At 37.6% G+C, this 18,589-nt stretch overlaps 1 protein-coding gene across 1 annotated transcript in view; it reads right to left on the bottom strand.

Annotated features, from left to right (window-relative positions):
• CRYBG3 (crystallin beta-gamma domain containing 3) overlaps positions 1–18,589 on the bottom strand; it is a 124,785-nt gene that overhangs the window by 35,085 nt on the left and 71,111 nt on the right. The window contains exons 11-15 of the mRNA XM_068983619.1: positions 17,150–17,283; positions 13,492–13,618; positions 5,810–5,952; positions 5,583–5,709; positions 4,617–4,649 (exon numbers count right to left, since the gene is read on the bottom strand). Coding sequence (XP_068839720.1) covers positions 4,617–4,649; positions 5,583–5,709; positions 5,810–5,952; positions 13,492–13,618; positions 17,150–17,283 — 564 coding nt within the window. The remainder of the gene's footprint in view (positions 1–4,616; positions 4,650–5,582; positions 5,710–5,809; positions 5,953–13,491; positions 13,619–17,149; positions 17,284–18,589) is intronic.

The raw sequence follows: 18,589 nt of genomic DNA, 5'->3' as shown, positions 1-18,589 counted from the left end.
ATCTCATTCTGCTCTGACCTTGCCTGGTCTGATATCAAAGCCAAGTCCAAGCCAGAAAGCTGAGAACCCACTCCCCCTTATACAATATGATTTCCTAACATGAAACGAGCCTATATTTGGAGTGTTAAAACACCAAGGGACTCCCAGCGTTATGGAGGCATGATCTGTCAAGTTCCTACCACGGGCCTTTGGTAGGAAAAGGCAAAAACAAGTCCAAGACAATACAGACCTCTGGAATGCTTCCCTGTATATGCACAATTCTACATGTCCAGGCAAACTGCCCTGGATTCCTTGATAAGGATTTCAGTTGGTGGTTTTTCAGATGATGCTTTTTAACTTAAAGGTTTGTAGAATGTGAAGGTAAAAAGTAAATCATGTTTAACTCCTCAAAATGTGGAGTGATTTCTCCTACAGGCAAATATTATCTTTATTCACAATAACAATCAGAAAAGGCACGTGAGAATAGGGATCACGGCTGTCTGATTCACTGCATGTATTCCCAGTTTGTTGAATTAATTATATTCCTATTGCTGAGGTTAAGACTTATACTTCAATGTTTTACCATGAAGCCATAAAATGCCAAATCCTGGACAACTGATGATGCACGTTAATCATATTTCAGGTAGTATATGTTATAACTGCTTCTACTTTTTAGTCTTAGTCTTTACACCCGGAAGCATTAAAATTTTCTGTCTCTATCTCTCTCACACACAGAGTCTATCATAAAGTATTGTTTTGATTCAAATAGTTAAAATACTCTTTATGCAAAGCAAAAAAAAAAAAAAAGGACTTAATACTGATTTGAATTTATTTTTATCCCCTAAATGAGATACGGTTCACTTAAGATGTGTCCAACCCCAGAAAAGTAACACCTCATTTTAACTACCTCACAAATGCATCAGAATAGAATAATTCTCATCATAATAATGTTCTGAGGATGGACGCACAGAAACCAACTCAGTGACTTCTAATTATAATAATTAATCTGTGCTTTTTATACTGGGTTGGAGAAGGAAATGGCAACCCACTCCAGTATTCTTGCCTAGTGAATCCCACGAACAGAGGAGCCTGGTGGGGTACTGTTCATGGGGTTGCAAAGAGTCGGACACAACTGGTGACTAAGCACATACTGGGTGAAATTAAGTGGCAGTGTCCTGGTGAAAAATAAGTCCTGTGAAGAGCTAGCTGGATGAGTCACTATTTTGGTTTCCTTTTGGGTTAATGGAGAATAAATATACAAAACAACTCGGATATGTGGCATAGAACACAGATGAATAATCAGATGAACAAGAAATGGGTTGTTTCTAATTACACCCATCCTTCCGTGCCATGTAAGCATGGTTCCGTGCCTACCAGCTCCAGATGCAAGTGTACGAAGGAAAAAAAGCAGCAGTGTATCAGCGGTTTCCAAGGTGCCTTTTCACATATACTGTCTTATGTCTTCTTTAGAACTACACTTTGAAGCAGATATTATCACCCCTTTATGATGAAAATTTTGTAGAAATCCTTTCTCTTTTACTATGTATTTTTCATTTATAATACACATTAACAAATGTAATAGTTCTTCAGTATGACAAACTAAAACTTCAAGAACTTAATTACTGAACAAAGGAAGTTGTACTTTGTTAATTTATTTCATAATATCAGAATAATTTTTGAATGTAGTTTTATTTATTCCAATGCTAAAATAATTCAACTGAGAACACTCTATCCTATCTCAATGAGATGTTCTGCAGCCCTGTGGACTTCCTGCAAGTAAACGTACTGGACGTTAAACAGAGAAAAAGGCTTTGTTTCCACTCTTCCATTACTTCACATTGTCTCATACTGCAGTGCTATGTACTTCTCATATCAACTGCATATTCTATAGTGATTTTACGTCCCTGTTTACTCAGAGCTTTCTTTACTTAGATAAGTACTACTTCCTGAGTATTTCTGGCCTCTGGAGTCTATAAAAAGGATCTGGTCATGTTGTTCTCATTGTTCTTCAGTCACTAGCCATGTCTGACTCTCTGCAACACCATGGACTGCAGAACATTTCATTTAGACAAGACAGAGTATTCTCAGAGAAATTATTTTAGCATTTGAATAAATAAAACTATCTGGTCTTAGTACCACCCCCCTCCAAATGTTTTCCTATACTGCTCTTGAATCTTACTAATATTTGACTTGACTAGAATTGTTGTTTTCTTATCTTCCATACATGGTAACAGTAACCACCGCTGTTAAAGGGCCTGTGATCTCTTGAGAATTCAATCTGGCTGAATTATCCAATACAAGAAAATACTCAAGTTGCTTTTTCTGAGCTAGAATCACGTATAAAATGAAACAGAGGCTCAATATTTAAAGAAATTCAAACTTATAACTATACTGCAAATGGACTTGAAGAAGATCCCAGAAAAGAAAGGTCCCTAGCTGGGTCATAGGGGAGAAAACAGAATTTCTAGAGAATGGAGGCCTGGAATACAATCTCACTGGAAACAGAATTCACTTTTATATGAGTTAATCTAGTGAGAATGCAGATATTCAGGACTTGTGAAAAGAGAGAGACGAAGACATCATGAACATAATTCACATTCTATTTTTGTTTGGTCTGGGAAAAATAAAAATAAAATGCCATTTGCTAATTATGAAGAACTCTATAATGATCCTGTTCTTGTATCATATATTGTGAGCTGGCAATCAGACCTGGTGAATCGACCTTCAGTCACAGGTAAAAAACAATCTTCTCAATAAAAGAAGGTATTCTGTGTCTCAAATAAGACATACATCATCATCCTATGCTTCCACATCGGCAATGGTATTTTTACTAGCGTAAATCTCTACACATGTACTTTTTGGCTTTTTGCTTCTCAGGTGACTTGAGGTTTACTTTCAAATCACCAGCATGTTAAGAATTCCCTGTTACTTGAACTGGAGATGTAACTTCCTTCTTATTCCTCAGACAGAGAAAAATAACTACCCCATATAAACACAGCCTCTACCACTGTCAACCTGACTATCACAACTACTTGTGAAGGAGAAAATAACTTTATAGTTAATGAAAGGAACCAGACTATCAGCCAAGATCCGCTTGTTTTCATTTGGGTAAATGAAAACAAGCTAAACTTTCTGAAAATCTGGTCCAATGGAAATAATAAGAGCTTTGATACTGGGTAAATAAGGCGGCTTTGTCTGCTTGTTACCAAATGTCCAGCTGTCATACACTTGTCAGGACCTTTATTTCACAAGGCAGTGGTTGAACCATATTCAGAAAATAAACGGTGCCAATTTCATTGGGTTTTTGTGGCTGCTTCCTTTTTCTTCAAGTTGGACTGGAAATACTATAAAGAAAATCCTCTGAGCAATCTGTCCCAAACAAGGAAGTTCATTAAACAAAAAAAAAAAAAAAAAAAAGGGAATGGAGGAAGGAGAGAAACAGAGCTTAAAAGAATATGATTTTTTTATTTGCACTTAAAACTCAGAGAATGTGCAGCTTGGAATTATCCCAGTTTTATCTCTTTTATCTACTCATGTTATATTGATTCATGTGGAAAAAAAAGTGCTTTGAAAGTCCATGGTTGGAGTTTTCTAAGATTCAAAATAAAGATCTGGCAGGAAGTGTCTCCAGAAACTGAGTTATATTCAGAGAGGAAATGTTCCCAAGAGGCCTGAGCTAATCAGAAAATAATAAAACCTGAAAACATTGTGAAGAGAAATATGGTTTAAACTAAGCTGATTTGAGATATATAAACACTGACAGGAATGTGCAAAATGTACACAGAGAAAAAGATTCAACATTATGTAAAACTAGCAAATGTCAAATACTTAGAACCAATCATTCTTTTTGGCTGTTTGAAGAAATTTTTCTAAATTTGTTATTTTAAATGAGACAGAGGAAGCACTGTATTTTATCCCCTTTCTTATATGGTTGTACTGCTTGTACCAAGATATGTCTTTCTTTGATTAAAATCTTGGAATTAGATACAAAAAGTGCCTCTTTTGTGACCTCGAGCTGTGTGAAACGATGCTCACTTAAATTCTAAATCATGGTTTTTCTCATGAATAAATGAAATAAATTCTGACCTCACAGAGTTATTAGAAGCACTAAGTAAGCACAATTTCTAGCTCTCAATGGATAATAAACAAATATTAGGCACCAGAGTATCACCCAATCCTTCAAACCATTAACATACTAGAAATAAAGAAGCAGGGTTGCAGTTTTACCAGCACTTTTAAGAAATTTGTGACTTAGGGTTTAGAGATACATTTACATAATAAGCATGCCATCTCTCCATGTAAGTTTGCTCCTCCACAGGACAGCGTAACATACTAGGCTGATTAAGAATGTGATGTTGAAGAATGGATGGGCAACAGGAAAGAAAGAATGGCAGAGGTTTGAGATGAACCCAAAGTGGTCAGTGCTGAAGCTCTAGTAGGAGAAAAACCCAGGCCAACGTGATCAGTAACAAGGATGAGCACACTGGTGCCCACAGGTTCCTAGTACAATATAAACTGCCCTGCCATGCAGACACATAAAAGTTATCTGAGGGAAAGAGACAGACTTGAGAGAAAGAGTATACATATTTAGTAAGCAATTTTTAACAATTATAAGTTAAGAATATCTTTAAACATACCAAATGTGGAGGCTCATTTATCCCAAGTGGTTCCTGAAACATATATAAAAACATTTTAAGAATTATAATCGTATATTCTTAGTTGTCTTTGAAAGTGCTGAAAATATCCTTTGGAAAACAAAGTATATGATCTGACCAATTTACTAGATTCTTTGAACTGGTAAGGACCCTCAAATAATCTACTAAATTAGTTTATAATAACCTTAATATTTATTACTAATTCATTTTGAGTAATATTCATTTTGAGCTAAAAGAAAAATGTGCCCCACTGTCCATCAGAAAGACCCTGAACTTCTCACCACTTCTCTCCCATCACTATCTCATGGGTACCCTTACTGTTCTGCAGTGCTTGTTACTATCCACACTGGCCACACTCTTTCATAACTTTGTAACTTTGCACATGTGGAGATGATTCCTTCTTTCTGAACTGCCTTTTCTGCCCCACTTCCTTTTCTGGAAAGGTTGCTTTTATCCTCTAAGGCATCACTCAAATCATCTCTTCTTGAAGTCTGGCATGGTCCCCAGAGCCCCAGGCTCTCCATGCTCCCTTTCCCTGGTCCCTCAGCACTGCTTACACCTGCCTACACACTTCATTTTCTCACTAGTCATACTGTAAGTAATAGAGCATAATAATTGTCTGTCTCCTCTAAGAGACACAGAGACCCATTGGGGCAGGCTTATTCATCTTTTATCTCCAGTGATCAGTCCTGTCTGACATGTCAAAGGCACTAAATACATGCTACTGGATGAATGAACTGATCAAATGACCAGAGTTCCTAATCATGGAGGTGCTAATACTACCTACTAGCTGTCTATGGAGTCTACAGAAATTCATATGCTGTTTCATTTTCTCTGTAGATACATAACAACATAATCCAACAGTCTCACTTTTTTAAAGCCCGTTCCACACATCAACTGTATGCCATTACATGCCACTGGCACTGGCTATGTTCATATTTAACTTACCAACTGGATGGGTCGTATTGACATGATTGTATTATTTGATCCTCCCCAGTCAAAAAAGCACTTGTATTTCCCTTTCTCTAAAATGTACTGTTCTCCACAGAAGAACTTCTGCTGGTAGGCAACCCATCTAAGTAGGATAAAAAAGAAAAAGAACAGAGGTGACACAGAATTGAGCAACCAACAATTTAAACACCAAAGAAGCTCATGATTCTTAGGAGTCAACTTACACGCCACTTTTAACATGAATGGACCTTGTTTCACTGCCAAAGCCAATTTCTCCTAAGTCAGAAATTTCCTGATTTGTAATGTCAATAAACTTCCCACTTTCCAGATCAGAGTCAAACAGTGTGATTGAAGATTCTATGAAATTCTAAAAAGAAGAAGAGGAAAGTTGAGGCATTTTGTTTTATGGCTTGCTGTATCTTGGCAATTTTCACATGCTTTCGGGATAATTTTCACACAACTTCAGGAAGAATTTTAAATGGCACTGAAGGCAATTTTAATAGGCATTACTCCTAAACAGTTTAAAGAAAACATAAGTCTCAATTTACTTTAAGCAGAGAAATACAATTTTATGAAACTAGAAATTAGTTCACAGTCAGTAAACTGCTGGCACTTACAGACTATCATATGTAACGGTAATTATAAAGGAAACTAAGTCTAACTTGTGCCTAAAGAGCAAAAGCCACCTGAAACAGAAAGTAAACATACAGTGTACTGTGGGCATCGTGGGAGAGGATTTTATGAGTTTAAATGTAACAGAATAAATGAAATTTGCTTGAAAAAAATTGTTTTATAAAAATTAAAATCAGAGGACAACATCTCCATGTAGTCAGACAGAATACTTAAAAATCACAGAAAAATTATAAGACCCAACTTGACAGTTAATTCACAAAATAAACATTATTTACAAAAAAGATTAAGTTAAAAACAAACAAATGTCTAATTTCACTACAAGAATAAAGAAATTCAAATTAAAACAGATACAGTTTCACTTTTTAAGTCAAGAAATATCTGAAAACCCAGTTTTAGCAGGGAACGTCTCTGGTGGAAATATATGTTCTGCAGCTATTTTAGAAAACAATTTAGACATATATTTAAAAGACTGAAATTGTTTATTCTTTGAGTGTGATATTCCTTTTTTCTTAAGTTTCTTAAAACTGAATGACAGTTAATTTATATGCAAAGATGAATTATTTATCATAGTGAAAAGCTGTAAATAGTATAAATGTCCAAAAGATTTACAAACACAAACCTTTAAGCATCCACTGCTTGATGGAATAAATACAATTAAGGAGAGTTTTTAACAAGTTAACAGTTAAAAATATATCACACACTCATTTCTGCCAAGAGCTTTACATACCTTATTTCTGATGTGATTATTTTACTATCACTCCTATTTTACAGCTGACAAAATTGAGTTAACTCCCTGATATATCATAGCTATTGAGGGGCAGAGGTTGAATTTGAGTGTAAATCTGTTTGTCTATTCTAAACTCTTAATCACTGTCAGATAGAAATGTAAGGATAAAAGAGTAGGACAAAAACTAAAACTTAAAAGCTTGGTAAGATGAGAAGTTCTCACAAAACCCTCAACTTTTCATTTAAAAAAGGATAGAAGAAAAAAAAAGAAAAACCAAGAGTGGTTACCTTTGGGTCCAGAAGTTGAAAAAGTTTACCCTATATTTTTTCAGAATTTCAAATAGGTGTATTTTTAACTGGAAAATACAGAACGCATTAAAAAAAAAAAACTTTATTTCTGCCTATTATTTCATTGTTTGTAGCTCAATTTTTAGACCTACAGAAAAATGTTATCAGCTTCTATACATCTCAAACACTATCAAATTTCTCATTATGATTATTATTACAATCTAAGATTTCCAGGACAAACATTCATTTTACATGAACAAGCAAAACAGTATCCAATAAAAACAAAGCATCTATGAGGAGAAAGAAAATACATCTGAAAAAAAAATTCTCTTGCACTTACAACGTACATGTCAACTTTCAAGGATTTTAAAAACTGCTGATACAGGTGGGTCAAATTTCATTTGAAACTTCAGGAAAAAAGATAAAGGCTTTTTACTGAAATTTTCATTATATTTTCTAAGCCATATTTGGGTTTTCAATTCCTCCTTGAGTAAACATGTGGAACCTGAGAACACCTGTCGCCTTCATTGCTTTTGCATCTTTCTTAAAAATGTGGAAGCTAGGTGAATTTAGTCTTTATGACTCCCACTATCTATCCCTCACCTTATTAACAGAATACTTTTCAAACACGTGCACTTGTTATCTTTTGAGCTTCCTTAAATCCTGAATTTACATATATATGTGTATATATGTATGCATGCACATATACACATATTGATATTTCTGTATCTCATTATAGACATAGATCTGGAATTTTCCAAATACAAATCTAGAATATACATATATTAAATCAAGGCCCTAACATCCTATTAGAGATTTCTTGGGTTCCCTGGTGGCTCTGTGGTAGAGAATTCACCTGCCAATGCAGGAGACATGGGCTTGATCCCTGGGTTGGGAAGATCCCCTGGAAAAGGAAATGGCCACCCACTCCAGTATTCTTGCCTGGGAAATCTCATGGACAGAGGAGCCTGGTGGCCTACAGTCTATGAGGTCACAAAGATTTGCATACAACTTTGCGACTAAATAACAACAGAGATTTGCTTGCCCAGGACAAGCCTCCCCAGTGAAATTTTACAGCCTAGGTACCATATCAACAAACTTGCTTATACTGACAAAAGAAACTTCCATCACCCAAGGAACATGAACATGCCTCTGTTTCTTACAACCTGAAAGTACATACTTAGCTCCAGGTGGCTGTGAGGATACAACGTGGTGATGACAAGTGAAGGTGGCCATCCGGGTCCTAGTCAAGAACTGATATCAATAGCTGCCAACCAAGTCCGGCCCAGCCACAATGGGCAGGCCTTCAGCAGCTCTCACACACAGACCTCTCCCCCGCTACTCTCATGACTCTGTGATGTCCCACCTCTGCTTTTATCTTGTCTGCCCCTACCACTGTTCTCTATCTACTCCCTGTTAGGGTTATAGGGGGGCAGAGATAAGCTGACATATGCTATGGGCCACTGCATCACGCTGGAGTAAAATGGGAACATGTGCTGTGATTGTGCCTTTTCATTGAGAACCCACTTGTATTACGGTGTGATGTTTACTTGAACACTGTTTTGATGAATCCTATGGCATGGGTTGTGGGAGACTGGCAGCCGTGAGGAGGGTGAGGTGGGAAGCAGGCCGGAGGCACAGGCCATTGGGCCATGGTGCAGCCTGGGGCTGAACAGAGAAGGAGGGGTTTACTGTCACAGGACCCGGTGCCAAGTACAAGTGCTGGCAGTCCACGGGTTCACAAATAAATATACTCACATGGCTGGAGTCTCTGTCCTTCCTGCTCTGGCTCCCATGCCCAGAGATGTGGCCAAGGGCACAGGGGTCTTCTAACAGAGACACTGTTCTCTCATTTAACCTCCTGCTTTTGTTTATTCATAGCTTTCCTTGCCTTGTAGCTTCTGCCTTCCATCTTTTTCTAAAAATGTTTCTGAGTCTGTCTCCTGGCTTTGATCCTCTCTGCTTGTTACACTCAAACCTACCAAATACACAATATCTGATCCAGTTGACTAGCTGCCATCAATATGGTGTTCTTGCTGTGGGGAGCTCTAACTCTAAGCCAAATCCAATCATCTGGGGCAAAATCTCCAGGGTCACATGTCCAAAGTAAAATAAATAAAATATGTAAGGAAACACAAAAACAAAAAACTAAACTTAACTGCCTTGTTCATGAGGTGACTGCAATAGGACCCAAGTCCTGTGAGATTACCAGGCTACCATCATTCCAACTCTAAGCACAATTAAATAACTTAAACTTATTAAATAACTTTCAAAGTCACACAGATTTAAGCAGAGCTCTGTTGCTCCAGAAAGATGAATAATGATGGAACCTCGTATCTTCACTCCATTTTAAAGCACTTAAACAGAACCAAAAATCAGGAGAGTCTAACGCAGTCTCAGGCACAGTACTCCTCACTGTTAGAATGAGCTAATGAGCAGTTGCTTCAGGACCAAAAATAAGTCTTAAGGATCAATAATTTGATTACTTTTAAATTTCATAAAATCCCTCAGCTCATCAGGTTCTGGAACTCCTGCACCACAACCCTCTTGGGTGGGCAGCATAAAACAAGACACCAAGACACCAGGGGAGATCTGATGTGTCCATTAATTTAGGGGACACAACGGTGTCTGCTGCATACCACCTGGTTTTACAGATCTGAAAAGAGGCCCTGAGTCTGAAAATCAGAACAAAAGCAAATCCAAACCTAGGAGAGTTTGAAACTGAGGGAAAACAAGCATACCAAGAAACTTATAGAGAGAGCCAAGAATAAAAATTCCTTCTTTAATCCCTGGAGTCTAAATTACTGCTATATTCCTTCCTCCTGGTCCTTTTCTCTTTATAAAATAATCAACTCCAAGTCACTGTATCTGCCTGCCTGACTCATTTGGAATTAGAAACACATTTCTGGTCATCCTCTCCAAAGCACTTCGTGACACAGACCACATTATCCCTAAGGGATAAGATCTGACCAAGATCTGACCTTTGTAGATCCAGAGTGTTCCATACACTAGGGCCAGGACATTAGAAGACTGCATTATGTTATGCAACTTTTCTACCTTTCATCTGTTTATTTGATATTATTTCAACTTAGATCTCAAAAGCAGTGCTTTACTCTTTCCCAGGTTAGAGACCTTTGAGAGCCTACATGTCTCACATCAGCGCTGCCTATTAATCCCACTGTCTATGACAACCCCAAGAGCTGTTCACCCTATGTCTAATAATAACTGTATCATATACTTAAAATTGGTAGATCTTATGTTGTGTCTTATCACAAAAAAATTACTAATTGTAAAGAGGGCATGAGGAAACTCTGAGAGGAGACAAGTATGTCCAGGGCCTTGATAGTATGATGGGTATATACTTATTCCCAAATGCCTCGATTGTATACAATAAATACGTACAGCTTTCTACATGTCAATCATGCTTCAATAAAGTGGTTTTTAAAAAGAGACTCTCTACCCAATTCCATGCTATGTCTGAAGAAAATATTTCATCTGAAAACATTTGTGTGAACATAATTTTCAGACTGTTTATAATTTAAATTTATGTACATAATTCTTTACTATACACGTGTATTAGTCTGCAGAGTAATTGTATATTTACAGCTACAAATGAAATGTTAATAAGCTATTGGCTGAATGAGATTCCAGCTTTCCACTCCTGAAGTGCTTTTTAGTCTAATCATTCAGTGACAAGGAAAACGGGAAATGTGACATGGGCTCTAGAGTAAGACAGAGTCACCCGTCAAATTACAGCTCTGCACCTGGGCACAGTACCTAAGCTCTGAGATCCTCAGTTTCTGCATCTGTAATATGGGAGTCATAAAACTCTCTATCTCATCATTTTTGTGAGGATTAAGTACAACTATGAATGTAAAGCCATTAGTAAGCACCTGAAGATGTTAGGAATATCATAATGAGGATGATGATAATATCTTTACAAGCTAGTCTTAATTTTTTTTAAACCTAATTTAAAGATAATAGGTTTTCTTTGAAGGAAATTATGTGTATTAAAAACTATGTGTTATCATTTTCATAAATACCAAAAACTTCTATTTGCAGCAGTAGTTTAATTTCTGTTCTCATAGACTGTCTCTATCAAGTATCTCCTGACTTTTTAGCTACAGTGTTTTTTTCTTTCCACATTTCCTACTATTTGAAGAATTCAACTAGTGAAATCTTGGAGTTTTGCCTGTTTTAGTCACAGTCACCTTGGAAGATACCATCACATTTTCTGCTGAACATTTCTAGAAGCAAACTTCGGCTCCACTTTTTTCTTTTAAATCAGGAGGGAAATTCTTAAAATCATTCAGTACTAGGTGGGAGATGCTCTGAATTATGATGCTTAACTTCCTCAATGCATGCAGTTATCATGAACTAAAAGAGAAAAAGACGCAGGCTTTATCATGTTTTGTCTGGTGTGCCTTTTAGTCCTCAAGGAAGAAGTGGCTAGAGAAAACCTGTGGCCCCTGTACATTAGAATTGAGAGCTAAATACCTCAAAAGCTACCTGTCCACTGCTCAGACAACTTAGTACCCAATCTTCAGTTGGCTCTGCTAAACTTCTTTTAGGTAGAACTGGTTTTTCAACTCACTTTTTTACTAACAAGGATCACTGTGGACAAAAAAAAAAAGCTCCCTTATTCCCTATGATTCTTCTCTCCCATTCTGGCTCCTGCTGCCTGACCGAGTGAGGCGTTGCAACAGTGGTGCCTGTGACCCTGACATAGAAACTTAGGGGACAGAGCAGCAAGAGCCCACCTGGACCCGAGAATCACCCGTCACTGCATCATCAGTTCCTTCAAAGGGTGGCTTTGGAGGCCATGCCAGATAGTTTAGAGTTTATATGGGAAAAGATTATTTTGGAAATATACTGCAGTGGTATAACTTCTTAATTATGAGAAAACATGGCCCTCTGAACACACTACAGAAGTCTCCAGAGCTGGTCAGAAAAGTGAGCAACATCTGATAAGCAAGCTCTGATATCCTGCAGAACTCTCTAGCATCTTTCTAGCTCCTCTTCCCTGTGTCTTCCAGTCCTGGAACATTCTAGACTTCCTGCCTCCAGGCTTACCTCCTTCACCTCATGCTAGTCCTTGATACATTCACCAAAAAAAAAAAAACCTTTCTAAAATGCAAATCTAATCACACTCACTAGGCCTAAAATTCATTCCTTCTGGTCAAGTCAAGAAAAAAAGTGTGAACTCCTCAACATGGCATATAAGGCCCTTCATTTTCTGGCTCTGGATTCATCTTCCCGAGCTCTAATATCCTATTTTTACTGCATTTCCAAAATATATCAGTTTCACTTATATGAGGGTTTCTCAACTTCAGCACCAGTAATATTTTAGGCTGATGACTCCTTGCTGTGGGGGCTGTCCAGTGAACTGTAGGGGTTGAACAGCCTCCCTGGCCTCTACCCACTCGATGTCTGTAGCCTGACAATCCCCAACCCTCCCAAAGTCATAACAATCCAAAATGTCTCCAGACACTGCCAGATGCCCCCTGCGTGAGCTCATCCCCAACACTGGCTCCTATCCTTGCTTTGAAAAATGTTAACCTCTTGCTAAAACACCCATCTTTCTTCTTCACCCTGTTCCCAAATTTCACTTAGCTAACTCTCAAACTTGAAATTTCAACTCAGCTGCCCTCTTTTCCTGCCCCCTTCAAAAGGGAAGTATTTGACTTTTGTCTGGGTATCCTGAATACTTTGTGTTGAATCCAATCACAGTCAAACAATATCAAACATTTACATAGGTACTATCAACCTGGTGGCTCAGACGGTAAAGCATCTATCTACAATGTGGGAGACCTGGGTTCGATCCCTGGGTAGGGAAGTTCCCTGGAGAAGGAAAAGGCAACCCACTCCAGTACTCTTGCCAAGAAAATCCCATGGACAGAGGAGCTTAGTGTCCATGGGGTCGCATCGGACACGACTGAGCGACTTCACTTTCACTTTCATCAGTCCTAACAGATAGGGAGTCAGTGTCTAGCCATCATATCTCCAGCACCTGACACAATCTATCTAACAGCAGGTGTTCAAAAATCATTATGGAATCAATGGATGAAAAATACACACAAATATTCTGTAAAAATCATGGCAGTTAAGAAAGGCAAGTCATATAAGCCATTCAGTTTAATGGTCTCAGGTAGTAGAAACATTTTATCATTTTATATTCTACCAGAGGTCATGTCCAGTTTTCATGGAAAGCTAAAAAAAAAAAAGAAAAAGAAAATTAAGAATAAGGAAGTTAACTCACAGCTTGTAAGTACCGGAAAGACAAGATGGAACCACTTAATGCCCCAAAGGCATTACTGTCTTCAAAATCTCCTTCTTCAAGCAAGAACTGCTGGCCTTTAAAATGTTCTTTTTCATAGGCAACCCATCTACAAATAGAGGACATACAACTGAGTTATTAATAAAACCACAGTCAAGAAAGAGAGAAAATCATGATAAAGCACCCAGTTGCACATCACCTCTCTTAAAAAAGCAATACACTTATTTTGCTAGCATTTACAGAGACAAACGAATGGTGTAAACTTCATGGATCAATATTTTTTATAGTTTGGAGGCTTTTGCCAACAAAAGGTTAGCTGTTACAGGATTGCAACACAGGAACACATTTAATGTTTGTGGCCTGACCCTATACCACCATCACAGCGTGGCTGGAGAATAGCCTGCCAAGGAAAAAATAATGGAACGCACAGACAATGAGAAATACTGCAAAGCCACAATGAGATTCAAAGACAATCAGTCTTATTTTTCTGATTAAGCCCTGCTGGAATCACAGAATGATCACTATATTAAACATGTATTTAGGGTTTAACTCAAAGGAACCTGTCATCAGCTTTGGATCAGAAACACATTACAGGAGGGTTTAGCAAGGAGAAAGTAGGAAATGCGACTGGGCTGGTATTAGCCCTGGCGGTCTAAATATATACAAAGACTTCTGTAAATATTTACAGGTAGGAAATGTTGCTCCCACCATTTTATCAGTGGTGATAATGGAAACAGGAAGCACCATGGCAGACTTTCCAAGGACAGAGTTTTCTTGACTTCTAATTTGAAATTATCAGTACCGAACACTAATAAACACAGTTACTCATTAGTTCTTCAGGAAACTTAACCTTAATCTGCGGTAACCCACAGTAGCTAATGCAGTGTGGGCATAGATAAAACACATGCTGCCCTGCTTAAATCTGCCCTTAGCTGGCACTGTGTAACTAGAGTGGGACCCGCTCCAATGGGGCAGATTCCAAGAGTGACTACTGTGGACTCCTGGGTTGGGGACTTCTGAATTCTAGACCTTGTCAAAATGAAGCCGGGTAGGGCTAACTACATTCTTTTGGGAAGATACAAAAAGTATTCCTAGGAACTGTTTTCCTAGGTTATGAAGTAACAGTAGCCACTCAGTACTCCTGAACCCATATCTAATTTCTGTAGGTGTGCCTATGGTAGGGAAAAGGGTAAGGGTCCATGTGAGTTAGAATAAACATTTTATACATATTAGCAAATTTGTAAAATATAAAGAAACTACTATTATTCTATTCTTAAACTACTAAGTGAAAATAAATTTTACAAGAGAACTTTCGAATTCTAAGTTTATATAAATGGGACTATTCAAAACATGCTTTTAATATACCTGAATGGGAAAAATAAGATACAGAAGACCTAATATTAAAGGAGAAATCAGTAAAGTATAACAGTTCAAAAACCTGCACAGCCTTTCTCAATAGATTAAGTTTTAATTAAGATTAAAATTTACATATATCTGGGATATTTAAAAATAGATGTTATCTGAGAAAAATTAAGACACATCAACCTCATTTTCTCTAGACTCCTTAGGACAGAGGTGAGGAAGAGTTCCTATTATTTACAGATAAAGTTCAAGAGTTAAAAGTGAAAAATAATGAAATAGTGAAGCAGTAAAAAAAATAGTAGAATTAGTGAAAAAATAAAAGTCACCTGTTCATCTTTATATTGGACATCACATTTTTCTCCTGCTGCTGCTGCTGCTAAGTCACTTCAGTCGTGTCCGACTCTGCGTGACCCCAGAGACGGCAGCCCACCAGGCTCCCCCGTCCCTGGGATTCTCCAGGCAAGAACACTGGAGTGGGTTGCCATTGCCTTCTCCAATGCATGAAAGTGAAGTCGCTCAGTCGTGTCTGACCCTCAGTGATCCTATGGACTGCAGCCCAGCAGGCTCCTCTGTCCATGGGATTTTCTAGGCAAGAGTACTGGAGTGGGGTGCCATTGCCTTCTCCAGCAGGTGTCATATAAAAAATGAAAGTGTGCATAATGTTTTACTAGCCATAATATTTTGAGATTTTATAAAATAATCACAAATACACTTAGAAAATAAGTGCACATGTCCACGGATCAGAGAACACTACGACTACACACAACACAATAAAAATTTATCCAAAACAGATTTGTTTTTCAAGCCTCTGATAAATTTTTTAAATTCAAAGGTGAGGAACTAGATAATAACTAATATTTCAGACTGAGACAGGGGCCTGGGACCCTTTGCTGCAATGTTGCAATGCTTACACGTGAATAAACCTCTCCTGGAGGAACAAAGTACGAAGAAACTATGGGACTACAAATCACTGTGTTCATGTACAGTTGGGGCAAACTCTGGACAAAAGACACAAAGAACAAAAAAAAGAAAGAAAAAGCAGGGGGTCAGGAACAAAGGCAGAGAACTGTGCATGCCCTGTGCAGATGATACCACCTAAGGGGTGGGCAAACCACTAAGCCGTCAATTCCCGGACAACCTCTACCCTCACTCCACATAAGGAACAAGCTCGCCTCTACCTCAGGGAACAAGCAAGCAGGGGAATCCTGTTGTTTGTTCTTGATCCCCTCTGCTGCAACAAGAGGCCTAATAAAGCCTTGCCTGAATTTCCAGTCTGGTCTCTGATCAATTCCTATTGATTAAGGAGGTCAAGAACCTTAGTCAGTAACAAGACTAGTTACCGACATGACCTACATATCCAACGCATTGCATAGTACATTTCCATTTTGGCTAGTGTATCCATTACTTGAGCTAGTGTCAGAAACTGCAAAGACTAAGTCTCTAAATATAGCCCCTTGAGTAATCTTAAACAAGTCATTTAACTTCTTTGAATGAAATATTTGAGCAGCATCTTTTGCTAGAATACAATGAACAAGTTATATAATGTACTGCAAATAAGAGATATTGATACTTAAATGAAAATAAACCAACATTTCAAATATTAATAATTCAGCCTATCAACAGAGAGATTAACATGTTGTCTGAAGGAATTCTAGCCCTGAGTTGACCATGGCAATTAAGTTATGAGGAAAGCTTCTTTTCGATGGTTTTATCTGTGAGGATACAAATACAAAGTTTCACCCTAGTCCAGTAACTGCTGATTGAGAGTTGGGTAGAGGTGCATTGGTTACACTTGGATTTGTTCTTCAGGAGCTTTCTTAAAAACAGAGCAGGGCCAGAAGGTAACCAATGTCAAGAACCCTTGATTTTGTAAACACACAGCCCAGGCTACCTCTTTAATGAGAGAGGACTCACTGCCAAGACACTTAGCACCCAAAGTCAACTGAGGCAGAACAGAGTGAAAATTGGGACTCTCATGCATGTGCATAATCTGTCAAGAAATAATCTTGTCTTGCAATTCTTATCTTCTATACTGTGCTTACAAATACTAAGAGCTTAAGTTTTAGAAACTGTTCCCTTCATTTAAACTATCTCATAATTTCTAATACTAACACGAGTTCACAGAAAGCTGCCAGTAATAGGTTCTATTTCCCACATTTCAGAAGGGACATATATTTTTAGATTAAGGTAGGTTGTTTTTGCTCTGCTCAGCACATTTTGGGTGCTGATCTTCAAAAGTAGACAAGTGAATCACATATGGAAAATATATAATACTCACACTCCACCGATGACACGGATTGATCCAATTCCATGAAAGTCTACATCATTTTTTAAAAAATTAGGGACAGAATCTATGTGTTCACTAAACTCTTTGGCCTGTCCATGGAAGTGAGGTTTTTCATAAATAATAACCTGAAAAATATGAAAAAAATCACTTAGCATGCTCATATTTTAGAACAGATACATACTGATTTATATGACACTGAAGGCCACAACCTGAATGAAGGACCACTGTTCATTTTCTTCCTTTATACTCAAAATATAGAATACTGTCTGACACTCACAAGGAATATGTGAGTCTTTATCCATTATAAAGATATAATATCTTGATAATATGTTTCTCTTATATCAACATACTCAAATATAATTACATGTTCTATTTACCCAAATCCTAGGTCCACTGCAAAGAGTAAACTGTCTTGAACTATCTATGTTTTTCTCTCGTTCAATATTTGATACAGACCAGCTATATATTTACTGAATTTCCTCTATTAAGAAACCAAAATTCTCTTGAGTTTAAGAAAACTTGCTATTTCTTGCAACATTGCTTGTATGGTCACTACTAATCACTGAGAAGAATTACACATGCAAATTCCCGAATTTAAATAAAAAACTTCCTAAAAGTTAGAAATGATTGAAAAAAATTTGGTATTCTTATTGGATATTTGGTTCAAATGGAGGAGGGAATGCAGTAGGACACAGATTTCTAGCATTTCGTTTACTTCAAACTTGGATTGGTACAAGTACTTCCTTTCTATTTTTTTTTATTTTATTTCCCAAGCATAAGCTGCCCTTGGGGTTCAGGGAAGTGATGACAGTAATAGCACTCATCTACCTACACTTTATCACCTGGTCCTATTTATGGCTGATGGCATAATTTGTATACAATTGGTGAATAAAATCCCATGCTTAGACACACTGAACCAGCAAGTTGTAGCTTCTTTATTTAAAAAAAGAAAAACAACAATAACACTGAGAACATTACACAGTCTGAAAAAAAAATATTTAGTACTGCTCCTGCTGTTTTCTACATATTAAATTTTCAGAGTGCTGTATTGGAAGTGATGAAGTATTATTTGGGTTTAATACACGCTACATATGTTGAACACATTGAAACTAAGTAAGAAGCAGTAATTCTTTGATGAGTAAGTCACAAGCCAACATCTAACAACTTAAAAATTGTGATTGTCTAGGATAACCATTCCATCCACATGCCTCAGACTGCAACTGTCCACAGAAGAGCCAGCCCAAAGTTCTGATGCAGCAAAGAGACTGAGACAAGTCACTCAGGGAGTGTCACAACGAGTTCTGCACTTATTAGGTCACTAATTCAAAACCTTGGCTGCATGTCAAGAGTCACCTAGGGAGCTCTGAAAAATTTTAACCACACCCCAGGCCAAATAAGTATTTTTTCCAATGGAACCCAGGCATAAGCATT

The sequence above is a fragment of the Capricornis sumatraensis genome, chromosome 1 (genome assembly GCF_032405125.1).
Source record: "Capricornis sumatraensis isolate serow.1 chromosome 1, serow.2, whole genome shotgun sequence".
Classification (NCBI taxonomy): Eukaryota; Metazoa; Chordata; class Mammalia; order Artiodactyla; family Bovidae; genus Capricornis; species Capricornis sumatraensis.
This window is presented reverse-complemented; position numbering and strand designations above follow the sequence as displayed.